The sequence below is a fragment of the Esox lucius genome, chromosome 13 (assembly GCF_011004845.1).
Source record: "Esox lucius isolate fEsoLuc1 chromosome 13, fEsoLuc1.pri, whole genome shotgun sequence".
In the NCBI taxonomy this organism is placed as follows: domain Eukaryota; kingdom Metazoa; phylum Chordata; class Actinopteri; order Esociformes; family Esocidae; genus Esox; species Esox lucius.
In genome coordinates, this window is record NC_047581.1 from 16,377,125 (window position 1) to 16,392,862 (window position 15,738).

General features: G+C 41.1%; 1 protein-coding gene across 10 annotated transcripts in view; it reads right to left on the bottom strand.

Moving 5' to 3' along the window:
• pbx3b (pre-B-cell leukemia homeobox 3b) overlaps nt 1–15,738 on the bottom strand; it is a 102,349-nt gene that overhangs the window by 12,311 nt on the left and 74,300 nt on the right. For 6 of the 10 annotated variants that reach the window (XM_013136640.3, XM_013136639.3, XM_013136638.3 and 3 more), the window contains 4 exons: nt 5,486–5,727; nt 4,538–4,728; nt 3,330–3,465; nt 2,442–2,471 (listed from right to left, as the gene is read on the bottom strand). In XM_013136640.3, coding sequence (XP_012992094.1) covers nt 2,442–2,471; nt 3,330–3,465; nt 4,538–4,728; nt 5,486–5,727 — 599 coding nt within the window. The remainder of the gene's footprint in view (nt 1–2,441; nt 2,472–3,329; nt 3,466–4,537; nt 4,729–5,485; nt 5,728–15,738) is intronic. The other 4 variants (XM_013136642.3, XM_013136641.3, XM_013136647.3 and 1 more) reach the window with 1 other exon arrangement.

Below are 15,738 nucleotides of genomic sequence, written 5' to 3' on the forward strand. Positions count from 1 at the left end.
CTGATTTCTCTCTCTCCCCTCTGTCTGGAGTGCAACCTGTGCCTGTCCCTGTCTATGCCTTGCACATCAGCGCTGTCTGGAGATTATATCAATTATGGCCCCTGACATATCCATAAACCCTGACACAAAGCACCGCCGTCCAATCCCACAACTTCATTTAGGAAACCCAGTGTCACATGCAAACTGACAGAGTAAAATAATAAGGCTGGAACCTGCATTTAGAGGGCCATTGTCTCATGGAGTGAAGTACTCTTTTGAACAACACCATTAGCTCCTTTTGAATCAGTGATGGTCGCCACAAATTAGCACATTGGCCTTGGACGGTATAATCCAAGAATGTGCCATTTATTTCAGCCCTGATCAAGTCATCCATGCTTTCTTTTGGATGAGCAGTACAATTCCAGTGTTAGTACATACATTTTAGAAATCTTAATTTAAGCTGCTTCTTCAAAACTAAGTTCATGCAGACCACGCATATTTCCATAAGCATACAAATTCAGATATTTTATACACGTATTAACGAATTAGATAAGCTTTGAAACTGAGATCACATTAAAAGTTCTGTTTGGCCAAAAGGCCAATTAGTTGAATTGGGCTGCCTGTGAACTTAACCTGATGATTCATTACTGGGTTATTTTACAAAGTCAGTTAAATACTGTAGCAGAGTATAGAATAGTAGCATGGTATAACCCAGGACACTGTTTGACTAAAAACAACAAATACAATAAGCAATAATGACACTCATGATACTAATCAAATTTGTTTTTCATTCATCCAAAACATAAAATATGGTGCAAGCCACTAGGCTGTGATTAGAATTAAATACTGGTGGACATTTCTATTCAAAAGCAATATTTAAAAATTATTTAGGCTGATTATATTTGCCAAAGTATACAATCAGATTACATATTCCCAAGAAACTGATTAAGATATTTATATATTTACTAGATAAAAAAATTACACATGTTGTTGTGTTTTTGGATTTTGTACATAATTATCTTAGGCAATCAGTACATTTTAATTACACATGTTGTTACATAATGACAACATTTATTTAGAAAGATAGCCTCCCTAAAGAGATAGTAGTACGAGCTTACTCCACTGTCTAAGACAAAAGAAGATCTTGAAGTAAGAACATTTAAGAATGTTTAACTATGACTGTAGAAAACCAGCTAGTTTTTGTGTTTGCTCTAAGTATCGGATGGTGGACAAGAACTGCTCACGCTTACAACATTGGCTTGATTGAGTAATGCTAAATGTCAAAAACTCTCACATAGGTGTACTTACTATAAAGTAAAGTATATTTTGAAGTATATAAAGGAATTACTGTATATAATGCCTCTGTGAAAGAAGCTTGTCATTGAATTTTAGGGTATCTGTTATTACCCAAAATAATCCATTACTGCTGATTCTCTTGAGTAACTCCTGAGTAAATATAGTGGGTTATTTAAAAATTAGTAATTTTGGTTAACCCAGAAATAAAGTATCACTTTATTGCTCAGACTTTTTATTAAGCTGTGGGTGATAATTATTATTATTTTTAACAAAAAAGTTTGCAAGTTAAGAGCAAATCTATGTACCCTCCCCTTATCCCGCTGTAGCATGACAGATTTACAATACTTTATTACATAGTTTGTTTGTTACATATTCTCTTCACGGTAGGTTATAACACAACCAACGCTGAGAGGACAGGCATATTCTCTCACTAAGACTGAGTCAAAGCACTACAGTGGTCAATAGGAGGGTGTATTGTGTTCTAGGCATATCAAGGAAAACACTCCTAATGGGACTTGAGATGAGTTCAAGTGAATTTTCAAAAGGCCTCTTATTTCTGCATAGACTGATTTATCCTCCTGGGAACTCCTTCAGTGCCCTGTTTAGTAAAGCACTCAGAATAGAAAAGTGTTCCCCTTGTAAGGGTCAATGCCCACTTCAACTAACATAAAGCCCACTGATAGAAAGCAGAACATTAGACACACACTGCATATTCTCAAACCAAGGAAATGAGCTGCAACAATTTAAAATGCATACTGTGTTATTTGTGTTAGACATAACAAAAAAGTGAAATAACATGACATGAGACATCAATACAAACATAGTGTGATGACATGGGTGTTTTCTTTAAATTGTATTTAGCAATAATGACTAATTACCAAATATTGTCTGATTTGCTCACAGAATATTATGAGATTCAACAGTAAAATTCTACACATTCTTAGTATCACAGTGGCATTTGCTTGATGCCAACCTCAGAGCAAAGCTGTATGCATGGTAAAACATCATGAATTTAACCTCACATTCATTTTTGATGCTACGATATCAGTCCTTTCGGGTGAGGGAGGGAATCTGTGTGCAGTGGTAGACTGTGAAGGTGCACACAAAGAAAAAAGATACAAAGAATGAACAACAACAACAGTGGATCAGGAGAAGTCATGACATACCTGTGATACTGTGATGGTGCTTCCCACCCCCTGAAGGCAAAAAAGAATGGGCTTTTACAGTATCTGACTCTGCATGACTACACTTAATACCCCTCCACACCCCCTCCCCGCAGAATATAGAGAACATTGCAAATCAGTGTTTATTATATCGGTTATTCTCAAATTGGAACAACCACGGAGTAACTTCTGAACTAGAAAACAACAATCTAAATGATCCAAGTTGCAACAATAGTAGCAGAACAGAGTGCAGGATGATAACAATGCTAAATTGATTTTGGTGTGGGGGGGTGTGAGTGAGCGACTAAATTGCCTTCAGGTTAACCCAACTATTAGGCTAAAGGTGAAGTGGGAAAGTCACAAATTGTTTGTGACTATTTACTTGGTTAAACTATGTTGTCTTCACAGCATGTGCAGGCCTAGGTCTGTGCATTGTGACAATGCCTTAAACAACATATTCATTAATCTGATAACCTATACTGGTAGAGAGTCACCTTGACTGATCGAGCAGACAGAGAGAACACGCATGGCAGATGGGAATGAGAAAGAAAATGGCAGGGGACCCAGAGTGGACAGCTTTAGAATGCCAACATACTGTAGGCCCAGAGTGGCTGGCTACGCAATGCTAACAGGCCCAGAGAGGACACCTATGGAGAACTAAACCACAGTAGTTCTCTGACTGAGGCCAAAATTGTGGACTGACCTCCCCTCCCCATGGCTCCTGCAGTGATAGGCTAAACCCTCCCTAGCTGAGGTGTCATTAGGCTCAATGACAAGATAAGATAGCTGTCCTTCCAGGTTCTGCAGTTGCAGCCAAGGGCCATTTGCACTGCCTTTTCCCCCCTGATTACCCACCAGCCACTGCGTCTGGGAAAAGGAAACTGCACCCACCTGGGATACTGTGATGCTGCACTTTTTGGCCAACTCCTCTTTGGCTTCTTCACTGGGATATGGGTTGCTGAGGTGCGAGTAGAAATACTCATTCAAGATTTCCGTCGCCTGCTTGCTGAAGTTTCTCCTTTTCCGCCTGAATAGAGATTGTTTGGGGGGGAAAAACATGCAATCTTATTAGTGAGATCAGAGATAAGTCTGAGATTGGATAAATTGCATCATTTTACACATATAGTACATGGTGAATATAATGAAGAATGTGGGCCTGACAAGAATGAATATTTTCTTCCTGCTTTCAACATCATCCTCATCAACACACACCAAGCAATCCACCAACCACTACACACACACACAAACACACACACACACACACACACACACACACACACACACACACACACACACACACACACACACACACACATACACACTGAGGGAGAAACACATAAATTGCTAAATTTGGTCTGTTGGTTGCTAAACCACATTTCAAGCATGTAATGTGTAGTGTTTAGCACAGTGGATGGGCAGGCTTGGTGATGGAGTTCTAGGCCCAGTTGGAGTGAATCTTGGTACATTATAGAAATCATGACATGCCCAGCTGAACATTGTTCCTGAAGTGCCATGGCCCTAGGGAACTTCAATGGGAACAAACCAACTTTAACTAGATTGGGTTCCCCTTCTTCCCTTGCAGGCTTTACTTCTCATGTTATTGAGCATTCACTTGTTTGGCCTTGTTTACTGCACTTCACACAGGCAATGGGAAGCAAATGTGCTTCTGCTTGGTTTGCTTTGGCCCTAAACTATTTCCCACTCACTGAGCTCTACTCCACAAACTGTTCACAATTATAGTAATCCAGAACACCAGCTGATGACCTCCACTCCACTCCACCAATTACATATTACTTTGTTCCCAGTTCATTTACTCCAAACTGCTTTCAGGTGCTAGCAAATGACTGTCTTGGGAAGATGGCTATTATTCATTACAGAGTATATTTGTAATCTATTCATATATTTATGTTGCACTCTATATGGCAGATTCGTTTCTCTGGAGAGGAAGGGAATCTCTGCAATTATGTTATTATGAATAAATGTTTATATAAAGTTTTCTTAGCGAGCCTTCATATGCTTTAGGCTACAGAGATTGACATTGAGGGTCAAAGTATGAAATGTTACAAGCATGCAAATACACACAGGTCATACAGACTGACCTGGCATCAAGAAATCTAGAGCGTAGGATCATGACGGCCTCGCAGGTGCTCTGTTTGAGCTGCATCTGGATGGAGCTAAATTTGCGGTGGATGATGCCCACCATGCGCTCTATCTCCTTGGGAGAGATGGGTCGTGTGCGGGACTGCTCCCTTAGCAGGTTCATCACGTGGGTGGTGAACTCGTTACACGCCTGCAAAGAAATCGCAGCACAAACCCAGTCCTGTTATCATGTGTATCATTCTTTCACTGAGAACAACTCCTTCAGTAGTTCAATGTGTTTATGAGCCTTTTTCCCTAGTTAAATGTATCCTCACTGATCACGCCTTAAAAAAAAGCAGCCCAGTGTTTATACAAGTGCAGAGCACTTCAATGACTTAGGTTAAGTCATCTATGAATGCAAAGGCCAATTTGCAATTTGGCTTCGGTCCAGCACCGAGAATTTAAACAGCTTTTCGTTACACCAGTAGTTCATACATGATTAATTAGAATAACTAATTCACGTAGTGCACACTTTAGCTCATTACTCTGAGTAAAATTCGTTAAGTATTTACATTTAGATAATTAAAACCTGGAAACACCCCCAAGAAAGATGCATTCACTCTAGGCAAAGTGTTGTGTGCCCTCAACTGCCCCCCTCCTCTCAGTGCCCAGAGTAAATTAGTCTAATTCACTTAGCTGCCTTGCTGAGGCATCACTGTTACACCTTTCATTTTCTACTTTAATGTGTCTGCATTTTACTGAGACTGCTACATTACTCCCCAGACATAGTTAACAAACCACTAAATATGTGTATGATCCAAAATAACGCTCAATGTTCTGTTGCTAGCATTTTGCTTTAATAACATACCTGTGTGGTTAATATCACTGGCAATATTTCTAGGCTGCGAGGGCAAAGCGAGAATGACAGTCGTGACGTTAAGGTGCTTAAAGATGCGACTCACACCCACCTGTTCGTATTTCTCCAGCTCTGTGTGGTAGATCTGCCTGATCTGCGTGAGCTTGGCTCTGTAGTCTGAGTGCTCAATGGAGTTGTCCGAGGCCCCCCCGGAGGCTGCGGCTGCAGCAGCGGCCGCCGCAGATCCGCCCCCTTTCTCTGGTCCTGACACGCCCTCCGCCAGCAGCATGTTGTCCAGACGCATGAGCTGGGGGTCGGGCGGGTCCTCTTCCTGGGCTCCACGGATACTGAGGCCTGTGAGACAACAAAACACAGAGACAGAAAGAAAGATTGATATTCAGACCTCCAGACATGACAGACATTGATAGGGCAGAACTTCCATGGTAACTGAAAAATAATACAGTCGGAACATTCTCTGTCATTAATTTAGTGATAACCCAAAAAAATTAAACATTGTGCCTACAGAGGTGTTTACATAAACTGACTCCATGGTTGACTGGATGATTTCCATCATGGTAAAAAACCTACAACGGTTAAAATGATGTAGCACGTTTCAGCTTCACAATTATCAGGGTGTACGGTATCCGAAACAGTGAGCTGTTAAAGCCAGATTAATCTGCTATAGGAACCTTCCACTGCATGTCTGTGTTCCCGCACCAGCAAAACTTTGGATGGGCAATTAACACCATTATGTCAGCAGAGTCATACAGCCATAGTGAGGGGCAGGTATTGCCCTGTGGGCATAGATTGGCTACCTCCTGTGTACATGCTGTATTTCTGTCACCCAAGCCCGGGCCTGCCTTCTTTTATTCACACACTGTGCTGCACACCATGTGTATGTGGAAGCTAACATGACAGCAACATCCATAAACTGACAACTGTGAGGTGGCACTTCCACTCTCCAAAATAATGCTTAACAGAGGTGTATATACTGTACCTCACGCATGCATTTGCCTTTTCTGCACAGTGCAAAGACGTAAATAAGGATTGTTTTGCCTACGATTTAAACAAGTAGGATTGTTCCACAGTAGAGACTGCAAGAAGAACTACTGCAGTATTCTTCCTTTTCTCTTATTATGTGTTGAAATGTTTAAACACAGAAACACTAGAGTCAGAGCATCCACACACAGTGCAAACAAACAATTTTTCTTTTACTCTTTCTTTATTTTCTTTAATGTTGCTATCACGCCTGCAATGAGAAAAGACGGCAGTAGGTCAGAATTACCACCCAAATAATACCACCTACATTATTTAGCCAAAAAAAAAATGAAAGAAAGCATTGATATTGTGGTAATCTCTGAATGTCCACTCAAACGTTATGATTACCAGGGTTGACTTATTCAGCAATCTGCCTGCAATGCGTGGATTTTCAGCAGCATATTAAGGCTTCATTAAGATATGGAGAGCCCTGGAATTTCAAATAAGATTAGTAGTTTTATTGTGTGAAGCCTTGGCTTTGCAATCAGAGAGGGTCTGTACCAGACACTGAGTGACCGACTGACCCAGCACATCCAGTGAATAGGCACTGAAGTGTGTAAATTCTCTCTCTCTCCACACACTCTCTCTCTCTCTCTCTGTCCATCTCTCTCTCTCGCTATCTGATGCAAACATGCACGTTAACACACGTACACAAAATGTAATACTAAAAATTCATTTTAAAAGTATAAAAGGCTGTCCTCTCTCTCATCACATCACATCGATATTGGTGTGTATCAGATACATTGATGCTACTGCAAGACACATTGGTGGCTTTTTGTGGAGTGGCTGGCTGTTTGTTTTGTTTGTGTAATGGTGTGAAAGTAGAGGATACATGTGACAATTTGTGTTGGAGACTGATGCCGGCAACTCTGTCAAGCCAAATCAACCATTTGGACAATATGACACCGGTCCACTAATATAAACCCCATCACTAACATATCTACAAACATCCCAAGTTCCCTGTTGGTTGATCTTTCACATAAGTTTGGACAAAGTGTAGTACTTTTGTTTCCAGCATTTCTTGATGCTGCCACAAGCTTTAGTCTGCATTTAACTTTGTCCAAGCGTTGGTAGTAAGTCGTTTTCATGTCAGCTATATTAAATATAACTCGAAGAGCAGCAGTGAACATGCTCACTTTAAACCCATGTTGTCAATTCCACTCCACTCATTCTCTATCCTGCAGAAATACAGCTGGGGGAATTTACAGGGCTTTTCAGTTAAATGGACCCAAATCACTAGTTATATTCAAACTAAATAATCAAAGGAGCCATTTCTCTTAAAGAAAACTGTGAGCACTAATGTCCTCATTCAGAGCTTGGGATAACAAAGCAAGACATCAGGTTGTGAAATGCGATCCTGTTAGGAAGCTGACCTGTCTAGTGGCTATGCCATTTTTATCATGCATGTACATTTCTACTTGGGAAATCAGCAGGACCAAAACATATTCCTCAACTAGTCTGAGATTGTGCTGCCCCTCCAGCCGCTAGCTAAGGTGTGCAGAGGTCTGTCATTTTAATAATAGGTACACTTCAACTGTGAGAGACGGCAGCGCAATCTTATGTCATGCAATAAAATGCAAATTAATCATTTAAAAATCTTTTTCTGGATTTTTGTTTTAGATTCCGTCACTCACAGTTAAAGTGACTTCTACATGCTTTGTAAGTGGGAAAACCTGCAAAATCGGCAGTGTATCAAATACTTGTTCTCCCCACTGTATGTACCATTAAAAAAGGAACACGTTGGAAACACTGTCCCCCTCCAGAAATCTCAGACTGCACTACGTGATTTTCATCAAATGCTACTTTCTTTTTCTCTCTCGGCATTAATAATATTTACCCAATTTCTTGAAAGGAGGTCGACAATGTAATGTGATGAATGTTAATATCAGTAAATTGGGGTTCCATTTTTATATTTCCATGTTCTTAATACAGCGTGGAAACAACACAGAGGTAAACAAAGCAGGCCTTTCCCTCACAGCCTCTTTCCCCTCCTCCATTTAGAATAATTTCCAGTTTTTGGCCCTTGTTTCATTCATCACCCCTGCTTGAAGTACTGACAGTGATCTGAATAGTGCCTCTGGCCGCTTTCCTTCCCTTCCACCTCTTTTCCGCTGTGCCCTCTTTTATTCTGCGGGCTTAGCTGAACTTTGGCCCAGCACTTGTTTATCCTCATCACTGAAGTGTGAGCTGGAGAGTCATAAAGGCAGAGTCCTGCTGAGTTAATGTGAGCTACTGAGGACAGTAACAGGGTCAGGGGCTGGAGCAGGGTTATCCACCAGTTCATACTGCGGCACTACAGTGTTAGAGACAGAAGTCTGAACACCATAAAACCTCAGTACATGATACCCTAGAAGTAGAATATTCATTTTCTATTGAATTCCTTGTGTGTGTGTGTGTTCTTTCACTTTCTTTGAATATTTAATATTTAATAACCAGCCTAATTTTTTTTCTCCTCTATATTATGTTATTAGATACACTCTAAGGCATAAATCATGGAAGAATATACAAACTGCATTGCTTTGAAAATATCCTGTTCGATACGAACCCTGACCTCCTGCCGTTCCTGTCCTGCTCAATGCTTCCAACGAATGGTCTCAACACAAATCAACACACTGTGCATCTAATTGCATTGATCCATTAAGGTCTCCCAAAGCTAACTAATCGAAACAGGATTTATTTTCTGTCAATATTTGCAAAGGTCATCTCTCTTAGACTGAGATACAATCCCAGTTAGTACATAGGGCGGCAGGCTATGGCACGTCACTCCTCTTTGCTTGCTGAACAGATCCCACCAAGGTAGTCTCCGTCTGGGTGAGTATTAGTAAGAATCCTTGACTCTTAATCCACCATGTGATAAGAACACACTGCCAAAGCAGTACACCAGCAACAACTGAGGACTTAGAGTAACACTCAAAAAGAACACTGTTCCACTATAGCCTTGTTCTCATGTCTCTTTTGGCTTAATATCATCTAATTTTAATGCCCCCAGATCAGTTTAAGAAGCAGGGAAGTGCATCAAATTACCATTGAAAATCTTTTGTTCTGACATTTTTTCAAATATGATTCAATTTCATTGATATCCATAAAGTCTTTTTAAGCTTGGCCTACACCCACATGGCACAGAAAAATTGGGAGAATGCCTGCGGGCTCTCTCGAGCATGTACAGTAATTAACATGCCATTAACAGATTAATACACATTAGCTATTCCCAATGATAACGGTAGGGTAATTACCAAACCTGATACCACAATGTGGGAATGCTAGCATTCATTAGCCACATTCTATTCAACATTATTAACATAAAAGTGCTGAAAGAGGATCTTGCCTAATTCGGGGGCTAAATAATTATATTTCCTGTCTTAGACAGTTGTCTGCATACTGTATGTCTATCATCCCCAGCTAGATTGGAGGACTTAATATACAGTAACTTTTAAGCTAACTTACGTTTCCCCTAAAAACAAGGTCCAGGAACCCCAGTCAAGCATTTCTCTTACACATGCTACATTACATTATACATCTGTGTTTTAACTGAGAGGGTTTTATGCACACTCTATTTTCAAACAGCCTTAATATAAATATATAGACGCATTACATTGCTGTATAAAAAGACGTTAAAGCATGTAAATTCTTGTATTTGCATTAAACAGTGTCTTCAGGGTTGCGGCAGCAGAGATAATGTGGGGATTTACAAATGATCATGCAGATTAAATGCAGAGTAGAAGAGGACAGGGAACGGACACTAAACTTGGGTATCCCTGTCTAGATGATGTATTTCCTCCTAGTGCAGTGAGTGATAAGCTAATCAGGCCTGTTGACAGTGAAGTGTTACAGCCCCCCGGTGCTGGGTCAAGACTTCTCCAGTCATACACCACAAGCACACTCTAAACGGACAGCGCAGGCGGAGGGAGAAGGAGGGAAGACAGAAGATGTGACAAAAAGTGGCTCCAGTCAAAGAAGAGGATGTCAGTTCAGAAAGCCTTTGTCCCTCAGTGATTATGCTCTCCTCTCACAAAATAGGCGGGAAGGGTGTGACGGGTTAGGGGGGTTGGAAATGATAACCCAAACCAACATCTTGGAGACATTTTGCAGAGAACACCAAAAGGAATCGATGTCCCATCGTGGCACTGACATTTCCGGAAGGCGAAACGGGGCACGAGGGACAACAGGGAATGGATTGGATAAAACTGAGGGGGGGAGACTGGGTGAACAAGGCCTACTGTCTCTGGCTCTGTCTGTCTGTCTGTGTCTGTCTGTCTGTCTGGCTCTGTCTGTCTGTCTGTGTCTGTCTGTCTGTCTGACTCTGTCTGTCTGTCTGTGTCTGTCTGGCTCTGTCTGTCTGTCTGTGTCTGTCTGTCTGTGTCTGTCTGTCTGTCTGGCTCTGTCTGTCTGTCTGTGTCTGTCTGTCTGTCTGTGTCTGTCTGTCTGTGTCTGTCTGGCTCTGTCTGTCTGTCTGTGTCTGTCTGTGTGTGTGTGTGTGTGTGTGTGTTGATGGGTCCACTTTGGATGCTACCCTCTCCGACTTGTGAGTGGGCCAACGGCCAAGTGGCGCAGTGACGGCTGACCATTACTGGCTGGGACGGCCGCACGCAGCGTTCAGGGAGTCTGGCCAAATGAGTGGACAGATCAGCACACAGACTGACCCTAAAGGACACAGACTGCATGGGGCTCCAGCAGAGGGGAGCACACGGATCAGCACACAGACTGACCCTAAAGGACACAGACTGCATGGGGCTCCAGCAGAGGGGAGCACATGGATCAGCAGCCACAGGATCAGTGGCAATCATTAACTCTTCTGTCTGTTTATAAATGGCATTTAACATCAACACAAACACAAAGATAGAATAAAAAAAGTGAATGCATAGGCATGTCATTGTGTAGGGACAAAGAAAAATAAACTATAGGGGTTCTATGGCATTTCAAGATAACTACATTTGCTGCTTCCCCCCATCTTTCGTATCTTAGCAATGTACTTTGGGTGTTTAGCTGCTAGCCTCAATTTACTACAAAGGTAACCAGATATTTTTATTCAGACTTCAAGCAAGTAATGCAAATGTGGCACTGAAAGCCACTTACGAAATACCCAAAGGCAACTAATCTCTCCTTCACTCATTGCAGAATTTGCTACAACTCCCTAATTAGTACATTGAGAGCATGAAACCAGGTCACACACCAGATTCTCTATGCACACAGACCACCAGCCAGATATACAGATATCCAGCCATTCATCTAAACATTTAAAAACCATGAAACCATACAGTATTTTAATGGCTAGGGGCGAAATAAATAATACTACTTCTGTTCTTAATCCCATGTTTTTACTGCATTTCTTTAAAGAAAGAGTTTTGGCTTGAGGCAATGAGTGAGTGAGTGTGTGTCTGTGTGTGTGTGTGTGACTGGGCATGCATGCATTTAATGCAAGCGTTTGTTTGCTCATGCACACAAAGAATAAAGCAGCACAGGGAACATACAGCAAACAATGAGCCGGTGCCAGACAAATTATTCTTTGCAGTGGCCTTTCCACATGAGAGTTGACAGTTCATCATTTAGATTTTGTGGCAGTGTATCCACAGGAACGACTCCACTGCCTGAAAGAGGGAAGAATGATTCCAAATTGTAGATTAACATTTCCTTCCTTGACGAGCTAGCGTGAATATAGTTTCAATTGCAATTTGAGGCAGAGGCTGTACCTGTGGAAAAATGGGTGCCTTTGTCCCAAAATAATACTGTAATCACACTGTTGAGGAAAATTACTTGCTGAGAAGCTCATACAGTAGATGAAGTAATGTATAATATTTTTTGCAGTGCCAATAACTGAGAAAATTAATTGTGACTGTGACTTAAAGGGACAAATATTCAGGTCAGCCAAACTCATGTGCCTGAATAAGAGAAAAACGGCTGCTGGCGTATTGTGCCTGATTCTGCAGGTAGCGGAAGTCTGCAGTGTGATTGTGTGGAGGAGCTGGGCAGATCAATGTCGAGTCCCAAAAACACCAGGTGACAGAAGCAGGTCAGAGAGGGTGGTAAGAGAAACAGAGACAAGCAAGAAGGCTGCCATCTACTATTTTACTTAACTCAACACCATATCCACCAGAAAAACAACAGTTATAGTGCTATAGTGTGATTGAGGTATAACATTAACTATTATGAAACTAGTTTATTGGCCGTCACAGTCTCCATGCCTGCTAAAAGTTCCACCTGAAAATGTTCACTGAGCCTACATAAGAATTTCAACACATTCATGTTTCTCTCCAAATAATCTACTGGCACATTGTTTCTAGTATAGCATTTCATTTGGTACTGCAGGGGTTAATGTAAGCAGTCTGTCTGATTGAATTTAGAAGTTTTATATCACTTCTTAGTAGATCTACCCTGCCTGTAACCATGAATGAATGGCACACTTTGCAGAGAAGACAATATTTATTGTTCTGAGCATGGCAAAATCAAGCACCAAAGTAATTACTATCATAATGTATACATCCAACAAAATGCCAATAGAATAGCTAAAACAAACGCCTCATTTCAGTTCTTAACGTTACTTAGTTTGCAAGCTAGCAAGTGATACTTACTTTACCCAGCCTGCATAGCAACCACATTTGATTGAACACAGAAACTATGAAAACATGAACAAGCAGATTTTTCCCCAAACCATATCTTAGTGGTAGTGGTAGAATTTAATTCAATAAACAACTTCATTTAAATATGAAGGTAAATAATTTGTATATGTTGGTAAGGTTTTTAAGGTAGAGGAGTCAGTGCTACATCGTGAGGCATTTACCTGTGACTGTATTCATTATAAAGTGCTGCCTCTTGTGCCTTATTTCTTTATTGGAACAGGGATCCACAATAAAATAACAATTTGAAATAATAATTATTTGACCCCATTGCTCCAATGAAAATACTTGGTGTTTAATTTCACCCTATGAGTAGCTATTGTGTACGGTGGTATTCTTTGTTGTCTGATATATTATTTTACACACCATGTTTTCTAGAGGCCTTGGGACTTCATCCCCCAGTTATTCAAGAAGTATACAGTCACCCCAATGAAGTGAATCAAGTCCCTCACCCCACTCAATTCCTTACAACCCCTTCACCGGAGCGGAGAAGACACGCCACTGAAGCAACACAACAGCTCCCGTGCCGTCTCATCTCGGCATACCGGGAGAGTGTGTGTGCGTGTGTGTGTGTGTGTGGGGGGGGGGGGGCCGAGGGGCTCGCTCTCATAATTACAGTAATTAACAGTTGCTGATTTAATTGGAAGGGAAGGCATTAACGGGAGGGACATTGTGGTGGCGCGTGCAGAGGGAACCTTTGCTGCACTGGGCTTTTGTCTGGTATGCTTGCTGGCGGGCTAGGCCGTAGTAGCGCTGCAGCCCACAGATGACACAACAAGTGTCGGACTCAGACGCCGGAGCTTGTCACGGTTTAGGCTGGAGACAGACAATTAGGTGCCAGGTTAATGACAGCACAGGGTCTAAATGGCATGCAGGGAATTAATTACTTGTTTTTTGTTGCCCACTTGAGTAAAAAACATAGCACACCTCGCTCACCTTGGCCTCTGAGTGGAAGTGACAGAGTGGCTGGGTGTTGTACCTATGACCCTTCTTAAGACTGCTGACACTGAATAGCTCTAAACAGCACAGCTTTTAGAACGAATTGACCTTCTTCAGACTGCATTGCTGTGAATGCTATCACTGATTTCTATTTACAACCACCCCATAAACATCAATCAGACCATAAGGTTCAAGGACAAATAAAGTACAAATAAAGTACAAGTTCAAACACACAAAATCAAAAAACTGGGCACCCATGCTATAAGCTGAACGCTGATTCAGGGTCTTACCCTTTTAAAGTGTTTTTGTGAAATTCCATACTCTTTTGAAAAGCAATGCAATTTCATTCCATAGATTTATTGGCTATGAATCCACTGAGAGAACTAAAGACAACCTCTTCCTTAGCCCAGCAGCTCCATATCTCCTATTCTGGAGTGTGTTGTTCTCATGCCTGTGGTGGCCAATTAGGGTGGTATAAAATAAATGGGCACCCACAACTTTGATGTCCATCTTTTTAATAAGCTTTGGTTAAGATGACATCTGTGTGAAAGGGTTCAATATCCTCACAGTGTGAGAGAAAAAACAGTTTTATTCAGAAAAAATAAATACAATTATGTTAATAAGTTTGAGAGTAAGGCTGGGTTGGAGATCATCTTTTTTTTTTTTTTTACAGTTCTAAAGATTAGCCAGGATTAGTAGATGTTTTGAGCTTTTCCAAATCAATACTTCTATAACATCAAGATATATTCAAATAATATACTGTTTATTAATGTACATCAGGATTATACAATGTACAATCCCAAAGAAATAATACAAATGGTTTAAACATTAATGTGTAATAAATACTGTAGTGTTGCATGCTTGATCATATATTTGTTGGTTGTTTCTATGTGGTCTGCAGACTTGCCCTTTTATGTGTGTATAACTCAGCTAAGAATAATGTAAATGTCTGAAAAGTCTTAAGGCTGAGAAGGCTTAATAAAAGCTCCCTGTTTAAGGCAAGTAAAACAAGTCAATAAATATAGACGGGAAGCCTGAGCTGTCTGCTGTGACTCTCCTGAATGAAAACTGAGGTGAACTGCTTATTTTCAACATGGTACCACAAAACGACAGCAGCATTATGAGCCCTCATACATTTTCACTATCACTTGCTACAAGCTACGTATATCTGTCAACATTACACTCGTCTGTGTCCTAGATGTAAACAAAGCATCCGCCTCCACAGAGAAGACTGTCAGTCCATAACCGGTTGTGTTAAGCACTGACTCAGTATGCTACAAGCTGCCTTAACTACTGATCCTGGTCCGGAACTTTCCCTCTCTCTTTTTCTGCTAACTCACCCCACATCATGCATTTCAGAGGCCCAGCAGCATGAGATGTTACACCACTCTGACCCATAGCACAGAGAGTACCCAGAAGATAGACTTCCCCTTTTGTTTGCTCTCCAAATGGGAGGGTGATGACACAGACTCACCTAAATGGAAACCCCATTAGGGAAGCAAACACCACACTGTTAGCTGATTACAGTAGAGCGCAAAGCCGCAGGTGTGTACTTCTTACAATATGTCAACACTTCTAAAAAGCAAATACTTCAGTTACTGCCTCTGTTGTAATCCATTTGGTGGGCTTTCCATTTTCCATATAGCTGATATCCTCGCAGGAAGTCAGCTATCCTCACAGTCTACAATAATGTATTTAGAATATCTTTGGCTTTATGTGAGAATAAAACCAGGTTGTATATCAAATAGAGGCCAATTCAATCATTGAATGTAGTTAC